Here is an 18,856-nt window from a genome sequence, read left to right on the forward strand (position 1 = left end):
AAGTCTGTGCTTTTCATATCTGCTTTTTCAATAAGCTGTAAGTTTCCCTTTTAAGAAATGGTTATAACAAACAGTCCTGATTCCTCTCCTATTAAAGTCAGTAGCAGACATCCACTTGGCTTCCGCCAAAGCGCCCAGCTGAAGCATTGCCACCTCGCATGAACTAAGACTCGCCCAATAGTGGTTTTCTCCTAGCTCCAGCCGATGTTTGGTATTAAGAAACTCAGCCTCATTTAAAAAAAGTGCCGGTGTGAGTGCCAGCATGCGTGGGAAGCTCTAGACCTCCTCGTCACATAGAAAACCTTGGAAATTTATACTCTAAAAGCTGAAAACACTAAGGAAAAAGCGCCTAATCTGTTCATCTTTGTTATTGCTAAGCTGGGGACTGAGGTAGAAGAGAGATCTGAGACAATTCATTGTTTTGAATTGCCCAGGACTGACAATATTGTTATTGGATTTTAGGATTCTTCCGCTCCTTTTGCAGCCGAGCAATAAAAATGTGTATTTGGCACAATTCCCTTGGACACACTTGGAAAATAAAATCTGTGTTATTTTACTCCAAATGTACAGGATGCAGAAAAATAAACACGAGATAATGGGACAACTATAATGGTTTGGTATTTAAAGGAAAGACAACCCAGAGCGATGTCTGTGTAATATTTAATGGCAAATCATAGTCTCTAACATCATTATATTATTCTGTTACAGTTTTTTCACACACTGTAAAATACTCTACAGTAGCTATATTTAAAAAATCCTAATTAAAAAGAGGAACACCCTGTGACAGCAGAAATAACTCAAGGGAAGAGGGAAAGGCTGTTTAAATTGCCAAGTGCTATCTATCCATCTAAACTCACCACATACCGCATTTAGCCCTTCGTTCACAGCAAAAAACCCCAGCAATCCAGAGCTGGCATAGTGCACATTTCCTAATCATCCCAGGTTACACCCCAAATTATTGGCAACACAGAGCAAACTCTAGTCCAACACCCCGGGGGGGATTGCTCCCACCTTAAATGGGTCAGAATTTGCTTTACGCCCTAAACCATGAGGATTTATAGCACTTCCAACCAGGATAAAAGCAAGCAGCAGGAAGGAGAGGGCTGGGTAGCGCTTCCCAACTGCACCGCAGCTACAGGAGCCCTCAAAACCCTCCATAAAGCTGCGTATCAGCATCCCAGCTCTCGGGGCAGAGGTGAATTAAGCAAAAGCAGCGGCACAACCAGAAGCAAAGCACGAACACCAGATGTGTCCTCCTGAGCTGCTCCCATGTGGTTGCAGGATGGAAAGGGAAAGACATAGGATCCCGCCCAACCATCCTAGACCCTGAAGGAGTTCAGAGACTTGCGTCTGTGCATTGGGCAACACGGAGAAGGGAGGGATGCGTGGCTGGAGCACGGGTTTCCCCACGGAGCAATCAATCCGCCTACAGTGAAACAAAATGGGGCAAAGGCCCAGATCCGCTGTATCTACTCTGGCAAAACTCCTTGCTGCAAACAGTGGGAGTTTTGCCTGAATAAATGAGATTTAGGGCCCAGACAGAGCAGAGATGGGAGCCTGCATGTGAGATCTCTTCCTGCAGGCGTACAGCAGAGATCAAGGTTACCTTCCTCTTCCTCTCGGGACATGACCATGCACAGGCTGTTGCATGTCTCTACCTTTCTTATCTGGTAAGGCATTTCTGACACCAAGTTGTCCTAGTTTCGGCTGGGATAGAGTTAATTTTCTTCCTAGTAGCTGGCACAGTGCTGTGTTTTGCATTTAGGATGAGAACAAAGTTGATAACGCACCGATGGTTTAGTTGTTGCTGAGCAGTGCTTACACTAGTCAAGGACTTTTCAGCTCCCCATGCTCTACTGACTGAGAAGGCTGGAGGTGCACAAGAAGCTGGGAGGGGGCACGGCCAGGACAGCTGACCCAAACCGGCCAAAGGGACATTCCATACCGTGGGACGTCGTGCTCAGCACAGAAACTGGGGGGAAGCTGGGCCAGGGGGGGCCGCTGCTCGGGGACTGGCTGGGCATCGGTCGGCGGGTGGTGAGCAATTGCATCGTGCATCACTTGCTTTGTATATTCTTATTATTACTAGTAGTAGTAGTAGTATTTTATTTTATTTCAATTATTAAACTGTTTTTATCTCAACTCACGAGTTTTCTCACTTTTACTCTTCCGATTCTCTCCCCCATCTCACCGGGCGGGGGGGGGGGCAGTGAGCGAGCGGCTGTGTGGTGCTCAGTTGCTGGCTGAGGTTAAACCACGACACAAGTCCTCTCTGGTGTTAGCGAAACAGCAGGAGCGCCTGCGCTATGTCACCGCTGACATCTCGTGCAAAGGCTGAGTTTTGCAGGAGCGCGACTGGTGCAAGCCAAACAAAGCAGTTTTGAGGTAGGAGCTCAGGACATGGGGCGTGAATTCCCATCCGGACAGAAGTCCAGGCAGCATTCCCGCTGGCCGGAAAAGGCCAAGATTTCATCCGAATATTTCACTCTGGAAGCCCTATCTCCCCTTTTCCCACCGCCTGCAGTATTTTAGGAGTTGCCGCATGCGGAGGAGGAGGAAGAATTTGCAGACACATCCCAGTGGTCTGCCTCCCAGACTGACTCACCAGCCCTGCCCTGGGGAGGGGGCGGCTGCATTCGGACCCTTCAGCCCCTCCAACGAGAGCCCAAAGCGGCGGCAGTTTGCTGGGGACTGACACCTCTTCCCGTGCCAGCAGGAATTGGCAGCGCTGGCAAACGAGTTACAGTAAAGGAGCTCTTTAAGCCTCAGTGTTTATGTAAATGTGGCTTTAACTTTAAACCTCTCAGCTTTGTGGCTGCCCTTTTTATTCACGTTCACTTTTTCCCCTTGGCTCCCCTTGAATATACCACTATTATTTCCAGCTTATCCTTTGGGGAATATATATATATATTTCATATATTTAGCTAAATGGGCCATTTTCCATCCCTGTTGACTGTTGATGCGTCATCACTGACTCACTCACGCCAGCGAAGAACCTGACCCAATATATTTTTTCTCTAGGTATATATTACACAGCACTACGATTCTGTAAAGCAAGCTTCAGGAGGTAGGTAGCAAACTAATCCCAGAAAAAATAAACTTGTGGAAAGGCACGCTGCGCTGAGACAGGGGCTACACTGTGCCACCCTCAAAGGCGGTGTTTCTGTACCGCAAATACAACATCTGCAGGGCAGAGCTGGAAAAGCTCCCTTAGGACACGTGAACTGGCATGTTTTGGCTCTCAGCCTCAAGTTTCCACCTTTCCCGGGGGGGACACTTCCTTGAGAGTAGTTTTTGTTAATTGTTACTTATTGCCAGAGTCTAAAGGGTCATTTAATAACTGACTGGTGCTGCACCTTCTATCAATGTGCTCACAGCTGTGCCTAAAACACACCATTTGCTCCCAGGACATACTCACAGCACCTCTGTCACTTAAAAAACCCTCTAAGCTATGGGGTACATTTACAGCTCAGGTGTGCCCAGGGTACTTTAAGAGTTGGGAGTTTAACAGTATTAAAATCCCCTAAAATAGTAGGGTCATCAAAAACACGGGGGGGGGAGTGGAATTTGGTTGTAATATTTAAGCTTCTGTAAGCAGTTCCCAAAGAATGAGTTTACTAAAAGCACATCCTCAAAACTGTTTTGCACTGCTCGCTTCCCCATCTCAAGGCTGGAATGGCGCTGCTCTTTCTCGGCAGGAGGTCTCTCCCCTTTCCCAGCTGGGATTTTTTGGCTGTGGTGGGGAACAGCCCCACGGCCATGGGGCTCCGAAACACGCAGGACCACGGCTTTTCCCAAATGAGCCCGGCCACAGACCAGCGTTCAAAATACCCACCGGCCACAGCGTGAGGGAGGGCAAAGATCCTCATTTCACATTTGCAGCGCTAACGGGTGGTCAGCCCCACAAGGAGAGGTACTGTGTCACCGCAGCATCGCCCCTGCACCCAGCCGGGCTCCTCTGCATCTCACCTGCCCCGGAGCACCCTGCTCACCCACGCCAAGGCACGATGGTGATGCGGGCACCGGGGAAGCGACCGCATCTGCTTTGGGGGGTTTGCCCAGTCCATGCTGGGCTTGCTACTTCAAAGGCACTTCATAAGGAGCGTGCAGAAGGTGTCGATGAGCCAGTGCTTAAAAAAGCAGCAGCAGTGACACAGAGACTGAGATAAGGCACAAAGCAGAGCATCTATGCAAGTTGACAGGGCAGTGCGGGCAGATATTAAGGAGAGGGACCGGGCAGCCCAGCAGCTGGCCAAGATACAGCTTCAAATCTACGTGGCACTTCTCCTGAGCAATGCGCTTTACCAAGAAAGGCTGTATCGCAGTCCCTGATGTCCAGAAAGGGAAACTGAGGGGCAGGGAGCAGCACAGAGACTCGCCCAAGTTCGCTCAGCAGCCCAGCGGCAGAGCCGGCACTCGGATCCAGCTGCCTCCTGGCTCCCAGCCTGCGGCTCTGCCTGCCAGACGGCTTCATCCACCCCTGGGTCACAAACAGCACAGAGCGAGGAGGGAGGACTGCCACAGAGAAATACGACGCTACCAAAGAGAAGCCATGACGGCGGCAATACACTGCAGGACAGACTTTTCTGGGTCTTCCCGTGCTCCAGGGAAGTTACCTACGCTTTAGCACCGAAACGCAATCTTTCTTCAGTGGCCCGATCTGCACGTGGGCATCGACGCTCTCCAGGAAGAAGGCTGGTTTCAGCTTGCACAAGAAAAGAGAGGGGAATTGGTGGTTGATCTTGTTCTGGAACGAGTCAAACTGACCCTTGGCAAAATGGGAGACCTTGAGCTGCTGCAGGCAGGTCATCTTGGAGTCCTTGACTCCGTAGAAGGTCAGGGCCTTCTCCGAATACTCCAGGAAGACCCCAATTGTGTGGAAAAATGGCTGCTGGATGACGGACTCAAAGCCACCAAACCAGGCCACGTAGTTCTGTCCGTTCCACTGCAGGCAGCAGGACTTCTCGTTCCGCCCCAGGCGGCCGCGGTTGTAGGACTGCCGGGGGTCGAAGTCCTCAGCGATGACGCCGATGCTGACCCAGCCATCGATGAGCTCCACCTCCCAGTAGTAATTGCCCCGGTTCATGAGGTTCACACCCAGCACCTGCTCGCAGTTGATGAACCGGGTCGGGCTCTCCGGGTAGGGGATGGGGCACAGCACCCGCTTGGCCCCTTTGGTGCCAAACAGCTGGATGAACTTGTCGGCCGTGTCACTGTCCAGGTCAATGATGAAGGCAACTGTGTGGGGCAAGAAGGAGATATGAGGATGAGGAGGGAAACAGGAGGAAATGCCTCCAGCCCTCCCCGCTCTGATCCCCTGCTCCAGCCTTCGGTGAGTAGCACGATCCTTTCTGACTTCCACCATCACTCTGTCCCCTTGCTTTTAAATCCCACAGCCAATTTCAGCCGATGAGGATAAGAGGCTGAAAGAGTTGCTACTCCCATAAGCAGGATGAATACAGGTAACTGGGCAGAGGAGAGAGCAGAGGGGCTGCTCGATGAGCTCAACCATGATATCAGGCATTGGAGAGTGTAGGTAGAGTGGTAGTAGGAACATCCCATATAAAAGCGGGTTTCAGGCAACCACAGACAAACACAGCAGGGAGGGACCCCAAGAAGACAGGAGAACAGCCAGGCACATCACGGCTACAAACCAACTGCTCCTTGTGGTTGGCTCTCACTGCCCTGTGGCTCCTGCAGGAGCAGAGGCAGCTCCCAGCGTGCGGAGCCACATGAGAACCACTGCTGGATCCTGAACAGAGGGGATGTCCAGCGGGAACAGCCGTGGACGTGTACCACTACCAATTGCGTTGCAGGTCTAAACCCATGGCGTGTCCAAACCCTATAGCAGCGGCACAGCACGCCCCGCTTGAGCCCAGGCTTTGCTGCCTGGCTCCCAGCAGGGTGCACCGGTGCTGCCGAGGCAGATCTTGTCCCCTATGAACATCTCAGGAGGTGACCCCACATCCTCTGTAAGGCTGTGGGGGGACGCATGGGGTGTTGGACCCCAAGCACAGCCCTGCACCCTTCAGCCTCAGCCCCTTCTGCCCCACTGTCTCTGCTCAGCCACGGGATTATCCCTCTGCTTGCTGCCACTGAAGCTGACCCTTATCAGACTGCTGCTCTGCGGCAAACAAGGCAGATGCACAAACTCTGATCTAATTTAACGGAGGATCCAATTTGTCACGGGCTGGAAGGCAGCAGAAATTACACGGTATGCCTGCAGGCCCCCTGGCAGCTGGTCCGGCAGAACCACAGACAAGGGAAAAAAAATATCACCTGATCAGATCATGACAATTGTCAGGAAAGCAAGGAGGCTTCCTTGTTAGCTGAGCAATATTTCCTCTGGTGGCGGCAGTGCTCCTGCCAGCCATTGGCTTGGGACCAGCTCCGGCCAGGCACGCAGGAAGGAGCCGGCCGGCCCGGGGAGAGGAAAGGGAAGATGGACCTTAGCAACAACTGTCAAAGCAAAAGTCCCTCGCTTACATTTCAGGAAGTAATCACGGCTCTCCAGGCAGGCGGAATTGTTTGGCTTGTCTGGAAATCGGGACTCGACCAACACTGCAGAGACATGGACAGAAGAGTTTGCCATCAGCAAAGAAACCGATGCCACAAACAAGGGTGTTACTGGAGCATCGCCCCCGCCCGACACCCTGATGGTACCCAGCTGCTGCGGCCCCCGAGCCCCAGCTGGCATCCCCAGCTCCCCCTGCACATCCCTGCCGGCTCGGACACGGGAAAGGACAGATGCCACCTTTGCCATCCCAGGGAGATGGGCGGGGGGTGCAAGGAACCGGCTGCAATTCCCACGGGCATCCAAGAAAATGAGAGAGAGGAGAGAGCTCAGGCTAAATGAGAAAGCGCGGGAGAAAGCGCAGGAGAATGCTGCTGTGGTGGCTTTCTAACCCTGGCAGGTTTGGGAGACCACAGCCTGCCCCATGAAGAGGATCGTCTGTCCTGGGAAGAAAGAGTCCCCTTTCACGGGAGGCCACTTTGGCCACTTGCCCCCTCCCGCAGGGCCCTGCCTAACTCCCAGGCTGTTTGTTGCCTCTCCAGGCTCCGGTCTCCGTGGAAAAATTCATAAAACCTCAAGGACAAGGCGTAAGCCCAGACAGGGATTGTGCAACGTGCAGCGCAACTGTGCCGGGCAGCTTCCAGGGCTGGTGGGAGAGGGGCCAGCGCTCGCTGGAGCCATCGAGCCGGCAGGCATCTCCCACCTACACGGGGAGGATGGAGGGTGATGGAATGACCTCCGGGCAGAGGGGCTGGGTGAACACAAACCTTCCTCTATCTCCAGGGAACTCTGCCCATCAATTCCTTTCCCCTGCAAGTGGTCCCACTGTTTTTTGCAGGCAGCGGACAGCACGTCCTTCACGGTGCCCACGGCTTGGGTGCATTTGGTGAAGTTCAGCTCATTCTGGAAGCTCAGAGCTGGGGAGAGGTTTTCTTCCATGGCTACTTTTAAGGCCTGAAATTCCTGAGCCAAAAAGACAGAGTTTCAGGAGGTTTCAAACAAGCCGAAGTTGTTTCTTGTTCCGCAACCCCACCCTGCCCCAGAGGATTTGCGAACTGGCAGCTCGCAGGACTTGGCCCAAGGACAGCCTTGCATAAGGGAGGAGAGTGCTTTCCCGGCTGCACGCTCCTGGTGCCTTCTCTTCACTCCCTTTCAAACCTGGACCCAGACCATGCCCACCTCACATGAAGCAGCATTTCCTCCCAAAAAGGTCTCCTCTTGCTGGGCTGCCAGGGAAGGGGTGGTGTTGGGTAGGGGCACTGGGACACCCCAACCTCTCGCTCTCTGCCCAACCACACCTAGGTGCCCAGCCTGGGCAGCACATCAGTTTCTCTTGAGTCACGGCCAGGATGGAGGTGGGGGTGATGGAGGAGAAAGTCTTGGCCGCCCGGTCCCCCTGAGAGCAGGGAGGGGAGTGGACTGTGCCAACAGGAGTGAGACTCTCAGCCCTCACATCCCAGGGCCCCTGGCACCCAGCTCCACGTGAAATGGGACAAAACCCCAAAAGACAATGTTATCGGCTCCTTCTCCTTGCCCCATCCCACCCAGGCACCTGGAGGAAGTAGATGGTGTCGGTGCTGGGGACGTTCTCCAGGTTTTGCTTGCACTGGACCAGCTTGGCTCGCCTCTCCTCCTTCCAGCGGAGATCGGCCTCGGCCTCCCCCAGCATGGAGCGCTCCCCGTGCTCAATGAAACCAACCACCTCCTTCTGGAAGGTCGCCAGGACCTCAGAGGCTTCTGCAAAGAGCTTCTCGACTCTCTCCCTCTCCTTCGTGGCGGCGCCCTGAGCGCAGGGAGAGAGGGGTTGGAGTCACCTCCCATAGGCGAGGGTGTGGGACAGCACCTTTGTCCCCTGCCCAGCACCCAGTTCGCAGCTCTGTGGGGTCCCCCTGACACCCCGTAACCCCCTTCACCCAAGAGCTCAGAGCACTTTACAACCCAGGTGTCAAGGGCCCTGGCTGGGCACAGCCGCTTACTGCTCCACCACATCTCATGTCCCCAGGCGGTGAAGTGACGTGTTTGCACAAGAGCCAAAGGGGACCAAAACCCCTGTGAGCCTGGGGAGAGAAGGTGCAAGAGCCAGCGGATGCCCTGGCATGGTCCTTGCCCGATTCCTCCTTCCAGGTTGCAAACGAAAGCAACCAGACATGCCGTGAGGGTTAGTAGAGATGAGGAGCAAGAATCCTCAGGGATCCTTGCCAGGGTCACCATCGTTTTACAGAGCACTTTCTCCCCTGTGCTCCTCTATATCCCAGGTGCCCCAAAAGTTCACGGGCCCTTCACCTCCACTCCCCAGCCCAGCAGAGCTGTGCTAACGGAGTGAAGCCATCGCAGAGTCACCTTAATGAGCTCCACCATCTTCTTGGCCTGTGCGATGGTGACTGCCAGCTCCTCCAGCTCGTTCTCTGCATCGCTGAGGAATTTGGCTTGTTGGGCCTGCGGACATGAAGGACAAATGCTGAGCTCTGCCCCCCGATCCCAGCAGCAGGGAGGTGCAGGGGACCCAGCCTCTCCCTAAGTTCAACCCACAGCCCCCTCTCTGACCGTGACCTTGCTATCAGGCTTCGGGTGAAGGGTGCAAGGGGAATCACGAGTTGTTTTCCTGTTTTCCTCCCCTGCAACATCCAACTTACAAACATCCTTTCTCACTCGGTTGGAAAACTAAAGGAGCAGCCAGGCTGCAAAGGGTCGTGCCCTGCTCCACGCTCCCCACCCCGGTCTCAGCGGAAACCAAACAAAATAGGAATCTGAAAGCAAAACTATCAGGCAGCGATTGCAGCAAGTGCAGCTAAGCTGCGTGCTCTTAGTGTGTATCCCAAGGCTGGGAAAAATCTGCCTGGGACGGGTGCAGAAACCGAAAGGCAGACCTGGAGCACTCGGAAACGCAGCGCTGAGTCTCCTGGACATGTCTCGTTAGGAGCAAAGCAAACCAGCTCAGGAGCACAGGGTGCTACGTGGCTGCAAAGGAAGCACCATCCGAACACACGTTTCCTGACCCTCTATTGTTTGCACCAGCCGTTGCCCATCACCAGGACGGGTCCCTTGGAAGCCAGGAGGGCATTGCACTCCCCAACCGGGGCAGCTCCCCCTCCCGATGCTCAGTCCCCAACCCCCTGCGGCGCTCATGCCCTGTGAAGGGAGACAGGCGCTTTCCCTGTCCATCGTTCCCACCCCGCAGGGCAAGGGCGGTGGCAGAGAGCGGCCGCCGAGGCCGTGCAGGCGACGTTAAGGAGCGCCTGCTGAGGCTTAATAGCTCCTCAGGGCTGGGATCACACACGCCTTCTATTTTAAGGCACCCGATGACTAATAACACTGGCAAAAGGGTTTTCCTGTAGCCCCAAGAGCCTGCAAGGGAGTGGGAGCTGGCTCGGGGCTGCTGCTGTGCTCCCCGCCAGTGCATCTGCGGCCCCTGGGCTCCCCCCCAGAAAAAGCAAACCTCCCCAAGGTCCCCAAATGCCCCATGCCGACGCGGGGATGCCACCACGTCACGAGCCTCGCAGGCTCCCATCAGCCTGCAGCCCCGCAGAGGCCCCACACGCTTGAGGCAGCAGTGCTCAGGAAGGCAGCACTGTGGCAGGCTCGGATCCCCGGCTCCTGGGGAGGCTTGTGGGTGCAAATTTGGGAGGTGACTCAGCCGCATCTGGGAATGGGAGTGACAGAAAAAACCCCGCTGCCAAAACACCAGGACACAAAGGGCTGGCGGAGTGGGAGCGGCGGCCAGGCAGGCTGCCAGCGCGCTGAGAAAAACTGCCTTGATGAAGCTGTGGGAACGAGACGGAGAAGACGGGTGCCCCATGACCGTGGGGGCGGCCACTGCAGGGTGTCCCAGGCACCCTCGCCCCCAGCCCTACACCCACGGGGATTGCGAGTTTGGCCCTGCAGTGGGACCAAACCCCACGGGCTGGCTGGCAGCGGGTCTGCCCCTAATGCCTGTCCTGGGGCTGCCTGTCATGTCCCCACCCCACAGGGTGACCGGATGGCACAGCACCCTGTCCATACACCCCCTGTGCTGGGGTGGGGGCCCCTGTGGGGACAGGCCTGCAGCACCCACCCCGCACAGGGCGTCCCACCAGTGCCGCACCTGCACATCACCCCCCGGGGGTTAGGTCCCCTGTGGGGATGTGGGTGCCACATGAACCCCTCCCAGGGGTGCTGCAGCTCACCCCACCCAGGATGCCCCACCGGCACTGCACCCCATATGGACACCCCCGTGCCAGGGTTAGGTCCCGTGTGGGGATATGGGTGCAGCACCCTCCCCACCCAGCCTGCCCCATCCCTCCCCACCCAGGATGCTCCACCGGCACTGCACCCCATATGGACACCCCCGTGCCAGGGTTAGGTCCCGCGTGGGGATATGGGTGCAGCACCCTCCCCACCCAGCCTGCCCCATCCCTCCCCACCCAGGATGCCCCACCGGCACTGCACCCCATATGGACGCCCCCCTACCAGGGTTAGGTCCCGCGTGGGGATATGGGTGCAGCACCCTCCCCACCCAGCCTGCCCCATCCCTCCCCACCCAGGATGCTCCACCGGCACTGCACCTCATATGGACACCCCCGTGCCAGGGTTAGGTCCCGCGTGGGGATATGGGTGCAGCACCCTCCCCACCCAGCCTGCCCCATCCCTCCCCACCCAGGATGCCCCACCGGCACTGCACCCCATATGGACGCCCCCCTACCAGGGTCCCACCAGCACAACGCCCGCCGAGGCAATCCCCGCGCGGGGACCTCCGCGCATCCCCCCACCCCCCACCCCACGCACCTCCTTGTGCTCCCGCTCCCGCTCGAGGGGCACCACGTCGTGGGCGCGATGCTCGTGGGCGCGGCAGCGGGCGCAGACGCAGGTTTGCTCGGCGCGGCAGAAGCCGTCGAGGGGCTGGAGGTGGCGGGGGCAGAGACCCTCCTCCAGCCGCCGCAGCGGGGCTACCAGGCGGTGGGCGCGGAAGGCGGGGGCGCGGCGGTGGGGCTCCAGGTGGGCTCCGCAGAAGGAGGCCAGGCAGACCAGGCACGATCGCGCCGCCGCCACCCGCGATCCCGCCGGGCACACGTCGCACAGCACCGCCGCTCCTTCCTCCCCCGCCGCATCCTCCTCCTCGGCTCCCGGTGCCATCGGGGACCCGGCGGCTGGGGATGGGGGGGACGAACCGGCGGCGGCGGCCGCCAGCAGCGGCAGCACCTCGCAAAGGGCGCGGTTCTTGCGGAGCCGCAAGGCTGCGGGGACGGGCTCCTGGCAGAGCGGGCAGCGGGTAGCCCCGCCCGCCCCGCCGCTGCCGTCGGGGGGGCCCGGCCGCTGGCGGAGCGCCCCCAGGCAGCCCTGGCAGAAGTTGTGCCCGCACGGTACCGTCACCGGGTCCTTCAGGAGGTCGAGGCAGATGGGGCAACCGAAGGGGCCGTCGGGCAGCCCCGGAACCGCCAGCGCCAGCCGCAACGCCGCGGCGGAGGACGGCGGGGCGCTCCCGGGCGCGGTATCCATCCCTGAGCGCCCCGACCAGCCGGCCCCGCCGCCGGCCCCGGCCCCGGCCCCGGCCCCCGCCCCGGCTTAGGGCGGGCGGCCGCCGCGCCCCGCCCGCCCGCTCCGCCTCCCCGCGCCCGGAGCTGCTGCTGCTGCCGGCGCGCCGGGGCTCCGCTCCCCGCGGTTGCTGGGGGTCTGCCGCCTCCCGGGGGGCCTGACCCTCCTACACCCCCCCGGGACCTGGTCTCCAATCGCCCGCCCCCCTGGGGTGGGGGTGGGGGTCTCGACCCCGGGATCTGCTCCCCCCGCCGGGCATCTGGTCCCTCTCCCCGGCATCTGCTGCCTCCTGGGAGATCTGCCCCCCCGGGGGGATGCCACCCTGCCGAGGATCCTCCTAAAGGATCGGCCCCACTGGGACCTGGACCCTCCCTGGGGGTCTGCTGCCCGCAGGGGTAGCTGCTGCACGCCCCCCAGATCTCCTGTCCAGGGAAACGGTTGCCAGCCAAGTCCAATCCCCCTCCCAGGGGTCTGCTGCCCCCCACAAACATCCCCTGCCCCGCAGGATCTGCTGCCCCAGAACCTGTTGCCACCCCACTGCCCCCCAGGAGCTGCTCCCCACCCTGGGGCAACATAGAGGGGCCTGAGCCCCCCCAGTACCCGGGTGTGGGTGTTTTCCTGCCCTCCCTCGCGCCCGTGGCCCCACATCAGCCATTCCCACGGCCAAAAAGGGCCGCAGTGCCCAGGTCCTGGCTCAGTCCCCGTCCCTTCTTCCTCTGGGGCCCAGCAGGAGCCGGCAGGCAGCAGGCAGGGATGGGGCTGGGGAGACGCCAAAGTGCTTTCAGTCTGAGGATCTGCCTGGTAAACGTGGGATCTCCGGACACCTCCTGTGGAGGGTACACCGACAATTTTTCGGCTCGGATACATTGCCAGGTCCATGCCAGCCGAAGGACAGGTCTGGGAGGAGCAGGGAGGTGTGGAGTGAAGGAGGAAGCGTGGCAAGACAAATCGCATCTGTCCTTGAAGAAGGGGATTGACCCTTTTAAGCATTTTTTCTCCAAAGGAAACAAGCTGATGTGATTCATTCCCCGCGCATTTGCCTCCACGTCCCTAGCACCTTTGAACCCAGTGCCCAGTTTTGCCCCGTTAGTTCTCACCAGCATCCCCGCAGGGGCGGCAGGAGATGCCGGACCTGCGGTCTCGCCCTTGGAAAAGCTTCAATCAAAACTTCGCATTTTCTTCTGCGCCAGGTCAACCTTGGGACAGAGCCGTAGGAAACCCAAGTTTCCTTATCGCAGCGCTACTGTAAATAAAACACCTTCCATTTCTGCCGCCAGCCCCACTACGAGGGGCTGGTCCCCGCTGCTGGCCCTGCGAGGACGTGGAGGGGGAGGATGGGGCCCTGCAGGGATGGGTGCGGGAGCAGGGGCACCCAGCTCACCTCTCCCAGCATCGCTTGGTCCCATGGCTCCCACCAGCACTGAGGTCAAACCAACAGGAAAATAGAGTTTTACTGGGGAAAGCAGCTTCGTACAAAAAGCAACTGCAGCGTGGCACCCTAAAAAGTTGCTCTGCCATGTCCGAGAGTGGCAACAGGAGGGGCTTGGGGAGCAGCACCTGCCTGCGTGTGGGGCTGGGAGAGCACAGGGCTCCCTCCGCATTGCTCCACAGCACCCCGTGGCTGCAGCACCCCCCTCCGGGGTCCCCATCACCCCAAATCTTCTCCAGGCTTGGGAGGTTTGGCAGGGATGGGAGAACGAGGAAAAACCTAATTCTTTCACCCTCCCTATCCCCCTCCCTCGCCCCATCTGCAAGGACAGGCACCCGCATGTGCCCCCCCCCCAGCGACCGGGGGCTTCATCCCCACGGCGAGGGCTCAGCCCTTAGCCCTCCATCCTTTCCCCTCCCCTAACTTGTGTCACCAGCGTGATATTTGCATATGCAAATCAGACGAGTTAATTTGCATGTCTGTCCTCATCAGCTCTTGTTAAAACGCTTGCACCCCACTCCTGCCTTGGCATCGGGGTTCCCACTCGCACCGTAGCAGCCCCCAGCTGCAGCTCAGCTACGGCACCGGCCTGGGGTTTGTCGGCCCGGCTAACAGCAGTGCGGCGGCTCTGGCTCAGTCCTTCCAGGACAGCTTCACCTCTCGCCCCTCACACAGCCAGAAGACGGGATAGAGGGGCTCGGTGAAGACATTGTGGAAGGAATGGATGAGCCGCGTCCTCTCCCCAAGGCCATAGAAGGAGAGGAGCCCCTTGCCGTAATCCAGGCTGACCCCCAACTTCTTATACAGCTGCTCCTGGATTTTCTCCGCCTGGCCCTTGTGCCAGGCCAGGTAGCAATCCTCCCGCACCTGCAGCCCCCACGAGCCCCTGTCCAGCCCAATGTTGAACTTGTGGCCCTGCTGGCACTCCCGGGGGAGGCTGCGGTAGGTCACCCCCAGGATGACAGAGTGGCTGGAGATCTTCACCTCCCAGTAGTGGTGGCCATGGCCGTAGCCCTGCGTGCACAGCACCTGCCAGGGCTCGAAGCGGGGTCCCTGCTCCTGCTGCCCATAGACGGCGCTGGGGCTGTGCTTGGCTTTCCGGTTATCTTTTGACAGCTCCAGGTACTTGTTGGCTGTCTCGGGATCGAAGGTCAGGTTGCGGTGATCTGGGAAGAGCAACAGCATGGATGGGGCTGAAATGCTTCATCAGACCTTTATGCCCTTGGCGTGAGCCCCCCCAATGGTGATGTGGTTTAAACTGCGTAGGGCTGGCTCCCAAAATAGAAGGGAACAAGTTGTAGCATGTTTGGAGGGGAAGGCGAGCAGGGTGAGATGCGATACCTGCCCACCTGCCTGCTAGAAGGAACGGAAACAGCCCAGAAATAGCTGGCGAGGCACCGAGACATGATGCTTTGCGCAGTTCTTGCACAGCCCAGCTCACAGCCAGCAAGCAGCGGTGGCTCTGTGGTCATTTTGGAAAAGATGTGCTTGGTTTTAAAAGCAAAAAATATGAGCGTGGGTGGGGAGAGCGGAAGAAAACCAGGCGTTAAGTGAGCAAATATGGTATTGCGGGGAGTTACTCTCCTCTGCAATGGGCTGCGATAACTCCTCCTGCCGCAGGCACTTGCCGGCCACCAGCACCTCACCTTCCTCCCACAACAACCCGGCCCGGCCAGCTACGCTGGGCTCGTGTCTGCCGCCCATAAATAACAGTTTTTTTCCTATTAATAACCCTGAGAACGTTTTGTGGGGCCTGATGGAAGGAATCCTTACAGGTCCCATAGGCATCGATTGCCTCCCTGGCAAGAATGACATGACCAACATGCCCTAAACATTATCCAACCCTCTTCCCAACAGGGAAGAGATGGGAAAAGAAGCATTGAGGAAATCCCTAAGGAATTGGAGTGGGATGGGCCCAGGGAGGGAAGGGGACATGAAGGACTGAGTCTGGGAGCGCTGGGGCCGTATCCCTGGATAGAGAGCAATGACTGTAGGCAGGGGTCTGCAGGCAGGGGTCTGGACTGGTGCTGTGCCGTGCAGAGCAGCTGGGGCAGCCCACGACACATCCCTGTGGGTGCTCGCTTGCCAGCTGCTGGTGTTGCCTGCCTGCCTGCCTGTGGGAACGCACTGTGTCTAAATATGGGTCATCGGGAACAGGCACGTCGCTCCTGCTTGGGCGAGACGCCCGAGGCGGGTGAGAAGGAGAGGATGGAGACGGGGCAAGGTCTGGGGCAGCGACCGACCCAATGCCAGGCACTGGCAGCCCCAGTTTCCATGGGAAAGCATTCCCTGGTGCCGCTAATCCCCCTAACGAGCCCTTTCCCAGCCGCGCAGTGTCCCCCAGTCCATCCACCCTGGCCCTGCAACGCCCTTCTCCGCATTTAGGGAGAGGGATTGGTAGAGCCAGGGAAGGAGCCCCCGTCACCACAGCCACACCACCCTCTTCCCAGGGAAGAGCTCAGCTTGGCGAAATCTCTGCCTGCTGGGGACCCCAGTGGGGTGCTGTCCCTCCAGACCCCCATGTGCTCCTCACCCTTCAGAAGCTTAGCTCGGAGCTGGCACTCGGGGAGAGAGGCCACCACCGTCACCGCCAGTCTCTGGGGATGCACCGGGTCTGTGGAGGATGAGGACAGGCATTTTGAGTGATGCCACCCAAACACTTGTTCCTTCCTGGCTTCAATGGGAGGAGGAGGAGGAGGAGGAGGAGGAAGTCCATCGTATCCAAGCCTGGGAGCGGGCACATGCCACCATGGCTTGGCATTGCCAGCAAGGAGGGGGCACAGGGAAGCCACCCAGCTCATCCCACCCCATTGATACCCATCTGATGAACAGTAGATGCATGTCCCCATCCCAACCCCCTGTGCCCAGCAGCTATGTCCCCAGCACGGTGACACGGGCCAGGCTGTGGTTCAGGATGACTTGGAGCCCTTCGGGGTGGCCGTGCGAGCAGAAGGGTTACCTTGGCCAACGGGGTCGGGGGCTTTGGGGACCACAGAGCCGGGCAGGTCCTCCAGCAGGAGCCTGGAGATGTTGGTGAGGATCTCAGTGATGGGCTTGACCACGCCGGCCACATCATACTCCATGGGAAACCACGCCTCCGCACTCTCCAGAGATGGGAGCAGGGGGAACTCCTGTGGACAAATGCACAGACACCCATGCACCGGCCTGGGGAGGACTGGCAGCTCCGAATCCCATCTGCACGTGCCGTGTCTCCCCAGTGGGTGACAGAGGCGTCCCCAAAACGTTTGCCGTTATCTGCGGCTGGCGCGTGGGATCAGGGGACAGTTGCAGAGGGAGCGTGAGGCTGCGGGGAGCAGAGGGGCTGTGGCACAGGACTTTGTGTTTTGCTGGCAGTGGAAGAGCCTTGCTGAGCAGTTTGGGGGTGGAGATGCTGCCCATGGCCCTGCGGGCAGCACCATCCACTCTGATCCAGCATCGCCCCCCCAGCTTTTCAGGGACCTCCCCGAAAGCAGCTCTTCCCTGCAGCCCCATCACATCCCTGAGCCGGGCTGAGGATGCGTCCCACCTGGGGAAGGGGTTGACCATGTCTCTGCCCTCACCGAAAGGGCACGGGGCTGGCAGCGCTCAGGCATGGGGAGGGACACGGCGCCGGGATGGTACCTGGAGGAAGGTCCTGTGGTCGGGGCAGGCCAGCAGGCGCTGAGCCCTCTCCCTGTGCTGGTCAAGGACATCCAGGCGGTCCTTCAGTAGGTTCCAGTCCTCCCCCACGTGCCCCAGCGCCGCTGCCTGCTCTTGCTCAATCCTGGCCACTGTCTGCCACTGGCTATCCTCCAGGGCTTTCCTCAGGAGGGCAAATTTGCTCAGAATCACCGATTTGAGCCCCTCGGTGGAGTCCTGGGTGGGGAAGAGCCATGAAAGCCAGCATGCACCCACCCGCACACCCGGCACGGAGGTGGCCGTGCTGCTACCTTGATGCTGTGCATTTGCTCGTCCAGCTCCTGCATCGCTCGCTTGATCCTCTCCGATTCCTCCTGGGCTTTTTCCAGGGACTCTTTCAAAAGGGCCTGTGAAGGGAGGCACCAACACTCTGCAGTGCAGCATGCTGCCGCCCGCCCGGCCCCAGGGAGCCCTCTCAGGGCATCAGGACAAGGCTCGCAGGGAAGGAGAAGGCTTGGGAAGGGGAGAGTCTGCGACCAGGGTCACTGAGAAGTGAAACCTTGTGCTGTCTTTCACCCATTTTTAGCTGTTTCCTCTAGATCAGGGGGTCACAAACTCGTGTGGCACAGTTCATCCGGTGCTGCTGGATTTACCCAGCTCTCTGCTGCTCCTGACAGCCCTGGTTTCTTGGGGAGCAGACAGGCGCTGGTGGCATCTCACTGGCCAGAGCCCGTGCCAGCCCCCTATTCAGCTGAGGCTGGGCACAGCTTGGCACACAGAGACATGTCACATCCCCTCAGCAGGGCATGGGACAGTGGAGGTGGATGTTGTGCCGTGCCCGAGCTGCCGCGGCTCCCCCTGCCCCCCCCCCGCCTGCCACCCTGGTCGTGCCACCCATCATCCCCACCTGCTTTTTAGAGCGCTTCTCCTCGAAGAGCACCCGCTGGTGCCGCTGGCACTGCTGGACGGTGCAGACACAGCAGATGCATCGCTGCTCGTCCTCGCAGTACAGCTCCAGCGGGCGCCCGTGCTGCAGGCACAGCTCGCCGTGGGCCACCTCACACCTCTCTGTGCCCAAGCCCCGCGCCTCGCCATCTCTCGCCAGCTCCACCACGCTGCCCAGGGTGACATTCTTCTCCAGCTCCGGGCACTGCTCGAAGTCCCTGCGGCACTCGGGGCACGTGTAGCCCTTCTTGGCCCCAGCGGGCACCTGCTCTTGCTTGTGCCAGTGGTTGTTGATGCAGTGCTTGCAGAAATTGTGCCCACAGGGCAAGGTCACGGGTACCCTGAACAGCTCCAGGCAGATAGAGCACACCAGCTTCTCCTCCAGCTTCTGCAAGACGGGTGATGCCATCCTGTCTGCGCTGGGATCGGGGCGATGGGGGAAAGAAGCCGGGGAAATAGAAACTCAGCTGTGCAGAGGAGGAAAAGATGGTGACGCTGAGCCCAGAGGCGGGTCAGGGCTCCGAGCCAGCCGTGCTCTTAAAGAGACACCCAGTAGGTGCCCCCTCGGCTCTGCCACGCGCTGTGGAGACGATGGGGAGGGTCGGAGCTGCTCCCCCTGGGGACAGGGAGAGCTGTGAAGCACAGCAGGAGGCCCCGGAGAGGATCAAACGCTGCAGCAACAGCACAGGGAGACACATGCAAGAGGCTGACAAGGTTCAGAGCTACGTGTATTTCCATGAACGCGTTTGCACGGGTATACATGCAATGTATAATTTGATTTCACTCCTTTTTTGCCCTTTGAGGGAATTTCCCGGCATCCTCACCTCTGCCAGGGCAGGGTC

At 58.9% G+C, this 18,856-nt stretch overlaps 1 protein-coding gene across 1 annotated transcript; it reads right to left on the bottom strand.

Moving 5' to 3' along the window:
* Nucleotides 1-648: 648 nt before the first annotated feature.
* LOC143168039 (E3 ubiquitin-protein ligase TRIM47-like) lies at nt 649-18,474 on the bottom strand. Its single transcript, XM_076354121.1, has 12 exons — nt 17,977-18,474; nt 17,381-17,476; nt 17,073-17,306; nt 16,411-16,582; nt 15,985-16,065; nt 14,088-14,617; nt 11,276-12,025; nt 8,855-8,950; nt 8,067-8,297; nt 7,282-7,477; nt 6,487-6,561; nt 649-5,238 (listed from the first exon to the last, which is right to left on the bottom strand). The coding sequence occupies exons 1-12, from the start codon at nt 18,421-18,423 to the stop codon at nt 4,613-4,615; spliced, it is 3,534 nt and encodes a 1,177-aa protein (XP_076210236.1). The 5' UTR covers nt 18,424-18,474; the 3' UTR covers nt 649-4,612.
* Nucleotides 18,475-18,856: the final 382 nt, after the last annotated feature.

The sequence above is a fragment of the Aptenodytes patagonicus genome, chromosome 16 (genome assembly GCF_965638725.1).
Source record: "Aptenodytes patagonicus chromosome 16, bAptPat1.pri.cur, whole genome shotgun sequence".
NCBI lineage: Eukaryota > Metazoa > Chordata > Aves > Sphenisciformes > Spheniscidae > Aptenodytes > Aptenodytes patagonicus.